A 16,063-nucleotide genomic window follows, 5' to 3' on the forward strand; every position below is an offset into this window, starting at 1 on the left:
CCTCACTGCCCTTCTTATCCTATTGCTATTTGTGAATACATCTGTCTCCACCACCAGCCCCGGCTAACTATAAGATCCAAGGGCAGGACCAGTGTCTTTTCCATCTCTATAACCCCAACAGGGCTTAGCACAGTGCCTCACTCAACAATCATGTGCTGAAAGGAAATGAAAAGACACTAGTGAGGGGGAAGCATGAGGGCTAGGGACAATGGGCTGGGTTATTCCCAGGAGGGTTTTCTGGAAGAGAAGTTCTTAAAGCATCTTCAGAGCAACACATGGGAGAGGAAGGCATGACTCTCTAACCTGGAGTCAGCCCAAGTCAGTGCTGCAGCAGGCCAGGCAGTCCCTCAGCAGGAGTGCCATTTACCGAAAATCTAGTAGGAGCCAGGAACTCTGCTAAATGTTTTGCATTTGTTACCTCATTTTAATCTTATGAGGCAAGTGTTCTTATGCCCATTTCATAAGTGAAAACAGACATATTTAGGAGCAAACATCGTTTAGTTAGTAAGTGGTATAGCTAGAACCAGATCTGTTGGATTCCAAGGCCAGTACTTTCAACCGCTCTGAACCAGAGTAGACAGAGAAGCACAGAGCTCCAGGGCAGACACAGCCTGGGGTGAGACACTGGGAGCCCAGGATGAAGGTTAGGCAAGGCTCACCAGGAGGAGCATGGGGAAGAATGTGACCCCCAGGGCCTCAATGGTTGAGGGCACCCAGAGGCCATGGTGGGCGTGGAGAGAAATGAAGTAGAGCCCACTACCACTGACCCCTCCCAGACTTCCTGAGCTCACATCCACTAGGGCTTCAAAGGCACAAGATCAGTTGATCTAAGGCTCTTTGCTGCACTTCCTCTAGGAGGAAAGAAAAAGAGGCTGAAGAAGTGCCAGCCCTTAGACCCTGTGGGCCACAGTACAAGAAACATGGATTGTGGACCAAGCTGGCCTGGGTTCCAACTCTAACTCTGAAATCCATAGATGGGAGGCTTTGGACAAACTTGGCTTCTGCAGGTCCTAGTTTCCTTGTCTATAAAAAGAGAATAAGAGCACCTGTGAGATGACCTAAGGACAGCAAGGAGGCCTCCTGGTAGGGTCCCTGGCACACACCCATGGGCTTGGGAAATGCCAGTTTTCTTCTTTCCTTGCATCAGCCTTACATTGGAAAGTGGATGCAGCTCTGGGAAGAAAGCATGGACTCTCTGGACTTGGGAGGTCCAGCAGCTCCACTTTTGCCACCAAACCAGCAAGTCCCCCAACTTACCACTTTTGGACACTGTTCCCCAGATCTGCATCCTTACCTTCCACACTCATTTCAGCCAGGCAAACTGCAATGCTTGTATATGGATGCACAAGCTTGAGGCTCAGCCAAGAGCATGTGAACCACCTGGGCTATCTTCTCCATTCCCTCCCCTGCCTCAGCCTAACACACACCTGCCCATCATCCTGTCACCATTTGTGCCTGGTCTGGCTGAGATCAAAAGCAGATTATCAGAGCACTAGTGCAGCAGAACCCACCAGAACACAATACTCAATCCCCTTGATTTATAGCTCAGCCATGTGGAGCCTGAACCAGAAATGGAATCTAGAAGATGCCTATCCTAGGGCCCCAGCTAGCTCTAATATTCAGATCATAGATCTCTATATGTGTCCCAGCCTTACAAGGGCAAGGGCAGGACTGGGGATAGTGGTAGAGTATGTGCTTAGCATGCATGAAGGAGGGGCCCTGGGTTCAATGCCCAAAACTAAAATAAATAAATAATGACAGGAGCAAGCCTCTTCCTCTTCCACTTCATCTTTCTTTTCTTCTTCTTCTTCTTCTTCTTTCTCTTTTTGTGGGGGGGAGGTACTAGGGATTGAGCCCAGGGGCACTCCGCCACTGAGCTACATTCCAGCCCTTTCTATTTTTTTTTTATTTTGAGACAGGGTCTCACCAAGTTTCAAAGGCAGGTCTTGGATTTTTGATCCTCCTGCCTCGGCCTGGCCTCTAAGTGGCTGGGATTACAGGCTTGGGCCACCATCTTTTACTTCTCTGACCAATCAGTGCCCAACTCTCAAGGTGAGCCCACTCCACTTTCTACTGGAAGTCAGAGCTTAATTTTAGCCATCCTTTGTTGAGCACTTTCTACCATCATGTCCTGTTCTGCCTCTACATTCTAATTCTCATAGAATCTTGTTAAACTTCTAATACTACAGACAGGGAAATGAGGCCTCAAAAGTGAAGTTAAGTCTCATTACATCACCAACTTCGATTTTAACGCAGGTTACTGGCCTCCAGCCCCCTTCCCCACGGGCCGCCCTTAGCAGGAGTGGACAGGACACACCTTCCTCTGGGCGACACTTCGCAGCAGCTCGGCCTTGCTCCGCAGCAGCCCCTGGCCCGCCAACTCGCGCTCCTCCTCCACGCGGCTCTCGCGCTCCAGCTGCTGGAACTCCAAGTCTTCAAAGAGCTTTGTCTCCGTCTCCAGGGCCTCTGCCTCCTTCAACGACAGCGACATCGGGAATTGGGTGGTGCTCACAACGCCACTCTGGGCCAGGAAGGCCAGGCCACAGAGGTGTGGGTTTGGGGGGCTGCACCCGGGAAAACTGGGGAAGGCACCTGCCCCCACCCAACTCCCTCTGCTCTTGTTCGGCTGTGCGCCTTTAGCGGGCATCACAGCCTGGAGCTCTGATCCCCCCAACCTTGCCGGTCCCCTCCAAGCCACAGCACAGACCCTGGTGTCCGGCAGGTACTGCAGGGGCCAGACGGTCCCGTCCCACTGCTCTCCTCTCTTCTGTCTGGGCGGTGGCCCGCGGGGGCCGGGGGAGGGGGCTGGTGGAACTGACCCTTCTCAGCTGCTCCTGTAACTGTTCCCGCACTGACTCGGGGCAGTTATCGAGCTGCGTCTGGAGCTCGGCGTAGAGCGCCTGGCGGGCCTCCAGGTGCCTCCGTCCCGCGGCCAGCTCCGCCCTCTCCTGGTCGGCGGGAGGGGAGGGAGGCGGGGCACAGGGGAGAGAGAACACACACTCCTCAACTCCGGCCCGGCGGGGGAGGGGCGCGGGCGCAGCGCGAGACCGCGGGCGGGGCAAGAAATCAAAGAGAAGGAAGAAGAGGGCAGAAAGGGAAAGTGAACAGGGTGGAGGTAGAGGGAGACAGGCCAGAAGCAAAGGTATAAAACAGGGCTCAGTGGCGCAGGGGACAGTGTAAGACAGGCACAGGTGTAGGGCAGGGTGGAAATTTTGGTCTCTTGGAGTTCCTTGAACTAGGAATGTCTGGGTAGGTATTAACGTAAGGCCTTCTGTTGCCTCTCCAAACCAGTCAAGGTCAAAGTTGATTCTACCTGGTAAAGCAGAGCCTCAAGCTTCACGCGCTGCCCAGAGACCAAAATTTAACCCAGGGAGAAAGAGGAGTGATGAGTTAAATCCAGGGGCTGGGGAGGATGTTAGAGCTACAGCAATGCAGCAAGGGGACCCCAGCCCAACACCCTGGCTGCCCTGCAGAGCTGGGTGGGGTGCCAGCTCTGCAGGCTGAATTTCAGCAGGGATGAGGGTTACAATTAGTTCGGCCGTTGCCATGGTAATAGGAGCCCCAGGAGTGAGTACAGAGAGGAGGTGGATGGCTCTGTCTGGGCGAGATGACACTCTGAGGGCGGCAAGGGGGACGAGGGGAGGAGTTGGTGAGTCACCCCTCTAAAGGACAGGCAAAGGAGAAACTGTGATTACTGATACCAAAGCCAAAGTGGGGCCATGGGCTGAGGGCTGTAAAGGGAAAACAAATGAACCTTTTCCACCACCACCATCACTACCACCATCACCAACAGCACCTTCACTGCCACAACCTCAAACAGCTGGGCCCAGAGAGAAGGCAAAGCCCAGGCCTCCAAGCAATCTCAAGTCAATGAGAAGTGAGGACAGGCAGGTTCCTCATGAAATGTTGAGCTTCATCCCTGAGAGTAAGCCCCTACACTGCACTCCACCACTCACCCCGCCTCTTCCCTCCACACCACCCACCCGCCTACCCATCTCCAAAAGAAGGCCCTGATCAGAAGCTCCTGGGGTCCAGGCACTTCCACATTCTTGGACCCTGCCTTTAAAATAAAGGCAGGGTCTAGATGGCCTCTAGGGGAGTGGGGGAAAGATGGGAGAGGCTACCCCTTCTTCTGATTGGGGTATGTGGATTTGGGAAAACTAGGTGGGGAGCCACTGAGTTGACACAGAGGTCCTGTCCAATCCCTCCAAGGCCATGCCCACAACTGGACCTCCTTACCCCTCATCTCCAAAGGGCAGGTGGTTGAAGGAGTACAGCCTGCCTCCCCCTGCTCTGCAGGAAGCTGCTAACTGTCCAGTGGGAGGGGCTGTTCAGGCTGAGCAGTTCTTGAGCCAACCATCCCCCCCCACCACCACCACCTTTAATAGCCCTTCTGCCAATACCCCATAGAGAAAAGTTTAGCTGCTGTGCCCTCCTGCGACTTCCTTTCTGATCAAAATCATAAGATCCCACATCAAGAAAAGAAGGAGACAATATTAGAAGGGAGAGGTCAAGGCACGAGGCACCTGTGGAGTTAGTGCACAAGCAGGCGTGGCTCAGCCCTGCCTGGGTGGCCTGGCAGTTAGGGGCATGCGGAGAGCCCAGGACAGTGATTAGACAGGGCGTTAGTGCAGGCCTGGTTGACAAGCATGGAGTTAATTTGGCACAGAATTTGGGAGTGTGGTTTTGGGGGCCAGAGCCAAAGCTCAAAAAAAAAAAAAAAAAAAAGAATTTTTAAGACTTTCAAAATTGAGGGCAAGAGGAAGATACTCTCAAAAAATCCAAAGGGAAAATTTAATTCTTGGAAAAATACTGTCAAATCCAGAAATAGATGACCCCTCTCCACTTCAGAGCTTTTGGCACGTTGTTGGGCATCTTGGACATGCTGGAATGGCCCCTGTGGGATGGAGCGGCCCCTGCAGGCTGGCACGAAATCTGAAAGGGGCAGGGGCAGGAGCTGGGACCATCTGAGATGGGAGGGTGCGGATTCTGAAGACTTGGGAAGCAGAGGCCTGTGGACCATCTCCCAAAGACCACAACCTAAGCATCTGAGGCATGCTGGAGGAAAGTGTCCTCCAGATGGCGGGACCCAAACTTGAATCACCTCCCAGCACAAGTCCCTCCAGCTGTACTCACTGCCCAAGAAGGGGCCCTGACACTTCCTAAAAGGGCCACGAAGGGCCCAGAATGGCAGGAACCCAGGCACCCAGAGGTAGCACAGAGACCCAGACAGAGAAGACCACAAACACCAGCCCAGCCCCAGGCAGCATCCTTCAAGCTGGTACCTTCCAGAGAGGACTAGGCCCCTGGCCCTCGAGGACCACAGAAACCACCTGGTATGCAGGGTGGATCATAAGGTGAGGGGTTCAGGGCCCCAGGGAAGGCATTTCTCCTTCTCTCCTGGGTCACTGCTTCCTAGCACCAAGCTGGACCAGGTGTGGATTACCTTGTCTCTCTCCTTCTGGATGCCAGTCTCCAAGGCCACCAGCTTCTCCTGTAGTTGGTCCACTGCCTTTTGCTCCTTCTGCAGCAGTGCCCGCTCTGCTTCCCTCTCCCCCTGCAGCAGCGCCCTCTCCATTTCGGCCTGGAGGTAGATACCAAGATCCCTATTAAAACAGTGAACTCGGGCCCCTATTAGGGGCCTGTACCCTACCAGCCAGCTCACCTCTCTGGCCGCTTCTTGTAGCTGCTGCTCTAGCTCCTTCACGTGGACCTTGAGCTGCTCCACACGCCCCAACACCTGAGCCCGCTCCTCTTCTAGGGCTAGCAGCTCTCCTTGGAGCTTGGTGCTAGGTGCATCTTCATGCTGGAGGGGAGGGCAGCAATCAGCCAAGGATGCCCAGTGCCTTCCAAGATAACAGATTAAGAGACCAAACCACATATTCTTCAGGGCACTTAGAAAGAGTGGTTGAACTGAGACAGGAGGCTACCCGCCTGCCTGCCAGGGAAGCCATAAAAGCTCAGCCTCAGGGAATAAAGATTTACCAGAGTGCCAGGCCTGGGTGGGGCCCCAAGGAAAGGCAGGTGAAAAGCCTATTAATAACTCGGGAAAGTCAACACCACCTCTATTCTTTTCCTCGCCTCCTCATTTCTACACCTCTGATCTCTGGTCTCTTCCCAAACAATGCTTTCATTACTTCCCTCCCACTGGGTCCTGGTATTCACCACACCAGCCTCCCTCTAGTACCCTGGCCCTGCCCCTCATCCAGTCCAGTCCCTCAGCCCACCCCACCTCCTGCTGGGTGCTCTCTGTGCTACTGCACTCCTCCTTGAGATTTTCTTCATCTGAGCGCTCCACGCTCTCCCACAGGCGTTGGGCAGCACTTCCAGGCTCCTCGCTACTCCGTCCAGAGGCCACAGTGGCCCCGGCAAAGCCTCGTGAGGGCCTCCGACCTGCCAGTGCCAAAGCTGCAGTGGCCTCCCCAATGCTGGGCAGCTCCCCGGCCTCTGGTCCCCCATCAGCCCGGCTGTACTCAGCACACAGGTTCAGGATGGTCTCCAAGCGCTGGCGCTCCTGGGAAGGGTAGACAGAACAGGGCATGAGGGAGAGGCCGAGCCCTGCGGGGAGGGAGAGCTGGAACACTAAATGCATGGGGCCCAGCGTCAAGTCAGGAGAGCACCAGCCCCAAGAACTGTGGGAGACCAAGGCAAGGTGAGTGCCCCAGAAGTGGACATAAGGAACCAGCCTGTGTGCCACCTGTCCATGTGGCCGGCCCCTCCTATCTTCCTGTTTCCTCTCCCTTCTCATTCTGTCCCAGGATGGGGCTTCCACGTGGTCACAAGGACACACCTGAACACACACAGAGACATATGGGTAGTCAGACTGAAGACCACAATGAGATACATGTCAACTCAGGTGCTCACGCTGACACAGGTACACACAGATCTTACGCACAAGGGCACAATGACACACGGATATGCACACAGGCAGGTGCAGATGCAACGTGTGCACTAGCCCTACTTTAACAGGTAGATACACACACAGACACCAGCCCTGACATGCACAAATACATACTCACACAGATAAACACAGTCCACAAACAGCTGGGTGGGCACCAGCAGACAGACAGGCTGGGAAGCAGACCCAGGGGCCCACAGGACCTGACACTCAGCCCAGACACACATGAAAAAGAGGTATAGCTGAGACCCAGTACTCCCTGTCCCCATCCCAGCTCCAAGCCACCCTCAGATTCCTTACCAGCAGGGAGGGCTGCTGCTAGCTGTTGAATGTGCAGACCCAGATACAAGTGCTCTGTGGCCCTGACACTTACAGCCTTCCCTACACACATCAAGAAGCAGTCACCTCTCAGAAGATGGAGATGTGAGGACAAATAGTGCAACCATGCTCCTGATCAGCGTCCCAGTCTCCATTCACAATACTCCAGCTCTGACTCCTGGTCCTGAGCCTCCCATGGCCCTCTGGGGTCTGTTAACCTCTTCAAAGGTTTCTGACTACATACAGTTCAGCCATGACTCCTCACCCCTCAACACTTACCCGGTTTTCCTCCTGCTGCTTGCCCGGTTCCATGGCAAAAAATGCAGGAACAGAATCCCAGCACCCAGAAGGCTGGGCCCATGCCCTGCCCCCGCCCTAGGACCCAGATAAGCAGCCTGGTTGGGGTGGGAGGGGCAGGGCGGGCAGCCTCCAAGACTTAAAGTGGCAGGTGGGGCAGGTCAGGGCTGGTGGTAAGGTGTGCCTGTGTGACGGGATGGGGGTGGGGAGGCTCAGTGGAAGAGTTGAGGCACTCTGCCTGTGTCTGGGGCCAAGCTCACTGCCCCTCGAAGGAAGAGATCCCAGGGTGGCCAAGCACTGTGGTGTAGGCCAAGGCCAAACAGTGACTGAAGATGTAGCAATGGGAAAGACCGGGAGCCCACTTCCCACCCAGCAGAAGCACACTGTCGCATACCCTCACCCCAAACTGTCCAGCTTCTTCCCGAAGGGTCTCCAGTTCCAGTTCCTCTCCTTAAACCAATCCCACAGTTCCTGGGCCCTCAGGAACCCCATGCTTCCACTCTCAAGGGAAAGTGAGCAGAATCCATTTTCCTGTATGTGGGCTCAAGTATGTATACATTGGCCAGAGCCTCTGGAGCTCCTTGCACTATCTGGAGAATCCCCGGCCCCAACCCAGCTCAGATGCCAACTCCAGCACAGCTGCCCAGAGCCACACCCAGCCCTGCATGCACCCACATGCACACATGCAGATGCATAGGTCACAATCACACATGCCAGCCAGGGGCTGCCCACCCTGTTCTTTCCCTATTCCCTGCTACCATACTCCCAGTTATCCTGCTGGGGCTGAGATGAGCAGCTGCCTTCCATTTGTAGAGGTCAAAAAGAAGCAAGAAAGAAGGACCAGGAGCTATTCTAAAGAACAAGCCTCAATGCCGGAAGAGTTGGGGAACTCTGCCTGTGTCTGGGGCCAAGCTCACTGCCCCTCAAAGGAAGAGATCCCAGGGTGGCCAAGCACTGTGGTGTATGCCTATAATCGCAGAAGCTCAGAGGATGAGGCAAGAGATCACAAGTTCAAAGTCAGCCTCAGCAATTTAGGGACTTAATGAGATCCTGTCTCAAAATACAACAAATAAAGGGCTGGGGATGTGGCTCAGTGGTTAAGCACCTCTGGGTTCAATCCCCAGTACCAAAAAAAGAACAAGCCTCAAGCTGGACATTGTGGTGCACACCTGTAATCTCAGCTACTGGGGAGGCTGAGATGGGGGATCACAAGTTCAAGGTCAGCCTGGTTAACTTAACAAGACCCTCTCTCAAAACAAAATAAATAAATAAATAAAAAGGGATGGGGCAGGCAGTAGTGGAGTGTCCAAGAGTTCAATCCCCAGTACCAAAACGGGGGAAAAAAGCCCAGACAGAGATGGAAAGACAGCAGATTTGGGTTCCAATTCCAACTTTGCCAAAACTTGATGTATTACTTCAGAAAATCCAATTCCCTCTCTGGGCCTCAGCCTTTTCATCCCCACAACCTGCTTCTCAAACTGAGAGATACAAGGCCTCACCATAACTAAAACTAAAAAATAAATATTAAAAAAAAAAGTGGTATGCTTTCCTAGAGATTCATTGTACTCGAGTAAATAATTAAAACTTAGTTTATACATTAAAACAAATGCTCTGTTGTAGAATATATGCAAAATTAGCAAGAATTTAAAATAAAGCCTTAGAGGTTTCAAAGTTACTCTTCAGGGCACCAGAACTATGAGATACTAGTCATTAAGGTGTATCCTGAAGTTGGGGATGCATAAGCCCAGGCCCTATCCAAGGGCCCCCTTGCTCTGCCAGCTGGCCTGCCCACGCCCTGGCAGAGACCCTGCCTTGGATGGTGGCAGTCTCCCTGGCATCTGCTCACCAGCCTCTCCATCTCCTGCTCCCGGAGCCGCTCTTGGCGCTGCCGCCGGTGGTACTCCAGGAGGTCATCTTCATTGTCACTGATCTCTGTGATGCTATTTTTCCTTTCCCTAATGACAGGTACCCGCAAGTCCCCACTGGAGAGCTTCCTCTGGGCATGAGGGCTCTGGCGTGGTGAAGCCCCAGTAAGAGAACCCAGACTATAGGCTGGGCTCAGCCTGCCACTGAAGCTGCCCTTGCGAGGTGCCAAGGACTCCCCCAGGGTAGGTGAGGGACTCCGTGTTCTGCGGCCTCGTGTCCCCAAAGTCAGGGAGAAGTCCTCCGGTGAAGCTCCATGGGCTGCCCACCGCCGGGGCCGTGGACTGTCTGCTACCTCCCTGGTGAGCTTGGGATCTGGGGTGGTCCGAGCAGGCAGTGGGGAGAGAGCTCGTCGGGACAGAGACGGGCTCAAGGGAGGGAGTTCTCGCATACTGTCCAGGCCCCGCCGACCCAGGCGGGGACTCTCAGGAGGCTGCAGGGTGCGGGTGGCTGACCCATCTGAAAATGTTCGGCCCACCAGTTGGCGAGAGGGACTCGTTGTCAATACCCTCTCCGTGCCGGGAGGGTCACGGAAAGGGCTTGGAGGGCGGTCCTGGAGTGTGCTGATCTTGTTGCGAGGAGCAGGAACTGGAGACTGGAACTTGGGGCTGCCAGGAATGCTGGTGGGTTGGCTGCGGGCACCGGCAGCTGGGTATTCACTCAGGCTGATAGCTACCACAGGCAGCTGCCCTCCCAGTCGGGGGCTCTCAGTGGCTTTGCGGGCTTCTGCCAAGACCGTGGCTGAAGGGCTATCAGTCAATAGCCCCCGGAGGCCAGGGCTGGGAGGCCTCTCATGACCTCCTTTTCTACCCAGCCGGGGACTCTCAGAGGAGCGGGCACCACTTGGGCGGGACTGTGGGGGCTGCAGGGCCAAATGGTAGCTGGATGAGCGAGCAGGCACCAGCGGGGGTACAGAAGACAGTCCTGGCTCCTGCCCACTGGGTGAATGGCTGGCACAGCTCCCACTGCTAGCTGGTGAAGAGAGTGGAGAGAAGGCTGGAGAGGTGTTCTCATAGCTGGAGCCCACAGACATGGCCCCAGGACTGGTTGGAGGGGACAGCAGGTAGCGGCCACCATTAGCCATTGGCGACAATGGGGAGGTTGCAGCAGGCTTCTTGCCAGCAGCTCCAGGTTCCTCTAGCACCAGTGAGTCCATGATTTCCTGTAGGTCCTTCTCAATGGAGCTCACTAAAGAACTGTGGCTGGCACAAGCTGGGGGTCCCCGGGTCGCAGGCTGTGGGGTGTGGTTCCCATTCACCAGACTTTCTGATTCAGCTGAGGGAAAATGCAAAGAGGTCTCAGGCTCTGGCCTTGGGCTTTGGAAGCTACATATGCACAAGAGCAAGGACACCACCCCACCTCTTCCAAGCACAGATCTGAAGAAGCCAGGATATCCGGGTTCTTCACCAGGTGCTGGCACCAGCCAGCTCTGCCACTGCTGTGCTCTGTATCCTTAGCCAAGTTACTTGCCCTCAGTGTCTCCTTTTGTAAAGGAAGAAGATGGGCAGGACCCTCCTGGCTCTAACATTTTATGACATAGGACAAAGTTAACAAAATGCCAGGATACATCTAAGCCTAGTTTTTGCCAACTTGCCCCTGGACTAGACTCCTTCCTGTCTTGGTTTTCTCATCGTCCTTACATCCCTCTTCAGGAAGGGTAAGGGGGCATTCTGCATAGGAGATGGGACCTACTGTGGAGTGGGCCAGAAGTTCCAGGGCCTCCTACTCTAATAGGACATCATTTCCTCCCAACACAGCAGCCAGAGACCCAGAGAAAAAAACAAAGCCTCAGGGCTGGGCAAGGGTTGTGCGCTGGAGCCCTCTGTCCAATCAGAGGCAGGGGAGGGATTCAGTGCTAATGGCTGGTTCCTGGAAGCCCCGCTGGCCAGCCACGAGGTGCAGCTCAATGCCTCCAATTATCCCATTAAGCCACGCCAGCAAGAGCCTGCCTTTGCCTGGCCCCTTGTCAACCAACCAGGGGACTGCAGTCCCTGGAACCATTGCCTCAAACAGCTCTGAGAAGTGGCATAACAAGGCTGGGGTGGAGGCAGGGTAAAATTAACCAGGGAGTGGACTAGGAATCTAGGCTTCTGTGCTCCCAGGGGACTAGAAGAGACTGGGGTTGAGAAAGAGGAGAAGGGAACTCCTATGCAAGACAGAGCATGGGTCCAAAATTCTGGGACTGTGTGCAACACAGTCAGATGGGGTTGTCATGGACAGTGTTGATCCCAATGACCACTCAACTTTCTTCAAGTTCCCGGACTATACATTTAGGTCGCTGATAACTACTCCACCAGATGTCCCAGACACATGTGTCCATCTGCCCCATAGCTACATTGGCACCTATAGCCCTGCAGCCATTGAATGCCACTGCAAAGTCTAGAGGGGCAGACTCACTGCCCCCCACCCCTAGGCAGCTGGCTGAGGAGGCCTGTGTTGGTTCCTAGAACAATCACCGATTCTCCTCTGGGGATCAATAATTCACACACAAACTGCAGCTGCTCCTCTGAGTCATCCTCGAGCATGGCAAGGCCTGAGGGTTGGGTAGGGCCCAAGAACATGATCACCAGCAGGTGGGCCCCACCAGGGCTTACTGGGGGTTCAACCTAATGCTCAGGCCATTCTTGAGGGTGAGGTTCCTGGTGGTATCACAAGAAGGCAGGGTCCCAGACACTGAGTGGCCTCTTCTAGGTCAGTAGGATAAAGACAGGCAGACCCCTCTATCCCTCAAGGTACATCAATTCCCAATTTCAGCCAAGCAGCACTGCCTAGGCTCTCTCCCAGTAGCCCCTCTGCCTGGCCTTCTCCAGCAGACTATGGTAGGTGGCAGCGAGACCAGACCCAGTATATTGTCCCACCCTAACACTGTAAGAATGGCTGAAGTGGGCGAGAAGAGGTCAAAGGGGTACCACCAACCCAGCATCTCCCTGCCCCAGACTAGACACCTACCAGAGCCAGGGTTGTAGGGGGGCCCAGGAGCCCGGCCCCCTGCTGGAATCATGCTCTTCATCCACTTGGCTTCAGCAGGGTGGTTAAAGCGGAGGAAGGTGGACTGACCCAGGCACAACATGCAGCCTGCAGAGAAAGCAAATGCTTGCAAGGGACAAGCAGGGACAACCCGCAGCACTAGTAGGTTCACCCCCAGCTCCAAAAAGCAGTTCCCACCTATACTTACAGTGTCCCCACAATGCACACCTGACCCTGCCTGTCTCTGAGCTGGGCCCGTGTGGGGCTCCACAGCACAGAGCAGAGTAGAAAGAACACTGGCAGGCAAGTCCCCAAACTACATCCTCCTAATTCCTCTTCTCACTACCGCCTGTGAGATCTTTCAGTGAAGTTACTTCACCTCCAACTCTAGTTCTCTCCTCAGAAAAATGGGACCATACCACTGAGCTTACTGGGCTAAAAAGACCATGTGTGAAAAATGCCATCAGTGGAGAAAGTTCTTCAGAGAACATGAACACCACAACCTCCTACCCCCAACCTAGATTCATGATACATCCAATCATCTTCTGAATAGAAGGGTTAGTCTGTTTTTTACTGTTTTTCCAGTACTAGGGATTGAACCCAGGGTGCCTTACCACTAAGCTACATCCCCACATCTCCAGCAGTTTGGTTTTCTTTTCTTTTCTTTTTTTTTCTTTTTTGCAGTGCTGGGTATTGAACCCAGGCTTTCATGCATGCTAGGCAAGAACTCGATCCCTGAGCCACACCCCCAGCCCTCCAGCCCTTTTATTTTTAATTTCAAGAAAGAGTCTCACTAAATTGCCCAGGCTGGCCTTGATCCTTCTGCCTCAGCCTCCCAAATCACTGGGATTACAGGTATGCGTCACCATGCCCAGCTAGAAGGGTTAGTTTAAAAGGCAGCAACTACCAGAGTCACAAATAAAACTCTGATATAGTAGACAAGGGAAAAGCCATGGTTTGGTCAGATTCCTTCTTGCTGTGTGGCCTCAGGAGAACTGGCACCCTCTCTGAGAATCTAAGGAGTAACCTCCACCCTGTTTCTTTTTTCTTTCTTTTCAGCACTGGGATTAAACCCAGGGATGCTTTACACTGAGTCACATCCTCAGCCCCTTTTTTATATTTTATTTTGAGACAGGGTCTCACTAAGTTGCTTAGGGCCTTACTAAATTGCTGAGGATAGTCTTGAACTTGTGATCCTCCTTCCTCAGCCTCCTGAGTCACTGGGATTACAGAGGTGCCCCACTGTGCCTGGCCACCCTGTTTCTTGCTTTTTTTTTTTTTTTTTTAACCCTGTTTCTTTTTGACATGGCATCCTCTGGCTATTCCTCTAGTCTCACCTGGAATCCAGTCAGACCCAGACCACTGGGCTCAGTAAAGCCCATTCCCAGGCGGTAGACACAAGCCTAGTCCTGCCCAGGAAGTGTGAGTGCATAGAAGGGGGAGGTTATTATGTGGGAGCCAGAAAATGTAGCCAGGGGCTCAGGAGTGTGCACAGCGGCAGGTGTCCCATCAGGCGCCTAAGCCTGGCTGGCAGAATTCCACCTCCCTGCCATACCAGGTGCTAAAGGACTCCTACAGAAGATGCTATGCTAGGAGAGGCCAGAGCCCCTGCTCTCTACCACCCACCATTCCATTTGTCCACACCCCTGGTCTCAGCCTCCTGTCTACCCAATCCAATGCCACTTGGCACCCCAAACTTCATGCCAGTCTGAGCTAAGACTGGCAGGGAAGTCTACATTCCTGGACGCTGAGACAGTGCAGCTCAGGGAGGCAGCAAGGGCAAAGGGCATCCCAGGCCACGTGGGTACTTTGGCAGGCCCCCTACTGAGAAGCTCAGGAGTCCATTCTTAAGACCCCTGGCATTGCCATGGGGCAGAGGACTAGCAGGATAAGAAGCCCATATCAGACAAAGCCGCTCACTCCCTTGGCACACCCAAAGGCCCGCCCAGGGTGATGGGTGGTTAGGAAAGGGGATTGCCTTCTCTGCCAAGTCACCAATCAGAGAAGCTGATCCAGAGTAATCATAACTGAAATAAATGCCAGTCAACCACACCGTCCACCTAATTACAACCACAGCTGTTTCAGGAACGGCCCTGCCTGGCCCCTCTCCTTCCTTTCAGCCATTTAACAAACTAATTAATGATGAGTTTGCAGGGTCTAGACAGACCCACTCAACTCGAGGTTGATGGAGGGAGAGGGATAGAGGTTAGGAAGAGCCTGAACACACAGTCCAAACTGGGAAGGAGGGGGTGTCTGGGTGGATCCCATCCCAGCAGTGCCAGGCCCACCCAAGAAGGCTGTGGGTATCTATGGACCCTCTTACCCTAGCCCCTATAGGACTGGAGGCACCTGCCCCTCCCCCTACCCCACGTGGGGGTGTGGCCTCGCTCCCTCTGGGCTATAAATAGTGATGCCAGGCAGCAGAGCTAGAGCTGTATTAATAGAGCGGGCAGGAGGGCAGCAGGACTGAGAGCAGCCCAGCTCCTGCCCAAATTAACTTTCTATTTGCACTCAGGGGCCTCAGGCATAGCCCCAACTCTGGCACTATCGCCCCCAGGGGCCTGGCCAGTGGGTATCTGGGAAGAAGTGGCCTCTCTGTCCACTCCTGCTCCACACCCACAAGGCTAGCCCTGTCTAGAAGCCCAGGAACCCAACCAAAGTCATGGTCCCTGACCCCCATGCACAGAGCACCTAAGGTCCAGCTGCTTCAGGTGGGTAGAGAATCTGCACATCTGGAGGGAAAACACTGGGCAAAGGAGAGGGTGGATCCTGCCTCGGAGAGATGCACAGGGGAAACACCACACACCGACACACTCATAGGAACACACACAGAATCATAGGCAGCCATGCTCACTCGCACACACAGAGCGACACTCACTGCCCTGCTGGTCACACATAGAATGGACTGGCCAAAGGGAGGGTGGACGAAGGGAGAATAGGAACAAGAGCCTTGGTTTTTCCCATCAGAGACCCCTCTCGGCCATGACAAGGCTCCCCTCATCCTAACCGTGATCCCTCGACCCCTTGGGAGGCGGATCCCAGGAGGAGACTGCCCAGCGCTAGGAGAGATGAGGTCTGCACAGCTGAGAAGTGGCCCCAAGCCCAGAACCCCACTCAGAAATGTTCAGGGACTCACAACCTTGGAGTCTCACAGCCTCAAGCTCCCAGAGGTCGAGCACCCCATCCCCCTCCTCCTTGCACCCACCCTCCCAGGACGCCCCAGCCGCCAGGGGCTGTGGCTGACCGGGCTGAGCACTCACCGCTGGACCCGGACCTGCGGACGGTTGGCCCCGGCCAGCGCGGGCCCTGCAGGTCCCCGGCCCGCCCGGGGCCTTTGAGCGGGGCGGGCCGACCTCCCGCGCCGCCGGCTCCAGGCTCCGAGCGAGCAGCCAGGCAGCGAGCAGCCGCCAATGCCCAGGGAGGGGCGGGCCGGCCACCAGCGGCGGGGGAAGGGAGCCAGGGAGGGAGGGACAAAGGCGAGGAGGAGGGGAAGAGGAAGTGATGGAGGAGACGAGTGTGGAGCTGGATGGAGAGGCGGGGCGGGGCGGGAGGATGCAGACCGGCAGCAAGCTGGGGATCCCGCGCCAGGGACAGGAGGAAAAGTGGGGCGGAGAGGGAGGAGAGGTTCGAGGGAGGTAACTCCTGAAGGAAAAGTGAGAG

General features: G+C 54.7%; 1 protein-coding gene across 31 annotated transcripts in view; it reads right to left on the reverse strand.

Annotated features, from left to right (window-relative positions):
• Positions 1-16,063, reverse strand: part of Phldb1 (pleckstrin homology like domain family B member 1) — a 47,247-nt gene that overhangs the window by 18,707 nt on the left and 12,477 nt on the right. For 13 of the 31 annotated variants that reach the window (XM_058577185.1, XM_058577188.1, XM_058577183.1 and 10 more), the window contains exons 5-12: positions 12,386-12,511; positions 9,360-10,711; positions 6,698-6,790; positions 6,233-6,514; positions 5,666-5,806; positions 5,447-5,584; positions 2,820-2,948; positions 2,318-2,473 (exon numbers count right to left, since the gene is read on the reverse strand). In XM_058577185.1, the coding sequence (XP_058433168.1) occupies positions 2,318-2,473; positions 2,820-2,948; positions 5,447-5,584; positions 5,666-5,806; positions 6,233-6,514; positions 6,698-6,790; positions 9,360-10,711; positions 12,386-12,511 (2,417 nt within the window). The remainder of the gene's footprint in view (positions 1-2,317; positions 2,474-2,819; positions 2,949-5,446; positions 5,585-5,665; positions 5,807-6,232; positions 6,515-6,697; positions 6,791-9,359; positions 10,712-12,385; positions 12,512-16,063) is intronic. The other 18 variants (XM_058577191.1, XM_058577193.1, XM_058577200.1 and 15 more) reach the window with 3 other exon arrangements.

The sequence above is a fragment of the Marmota monax genome, unplaced genomic scaffold, assembly GCF_021218885.2.
Source record: "Marmota monax isolate L192 unplaced genomic scaffold, Marmota_monax_Labrador192_F-V1.1 WCK01_AAM20220418_F8-fsc00081, whole genome shotgun sequence".
In the NCBI taxonomy this organism is placed as follows: domain Eukaryota; kingdom Metazoa; phylum Chordata; class Mammalia; order Rodentia; family Sciuridae; genus Marmota; species Marmota monax.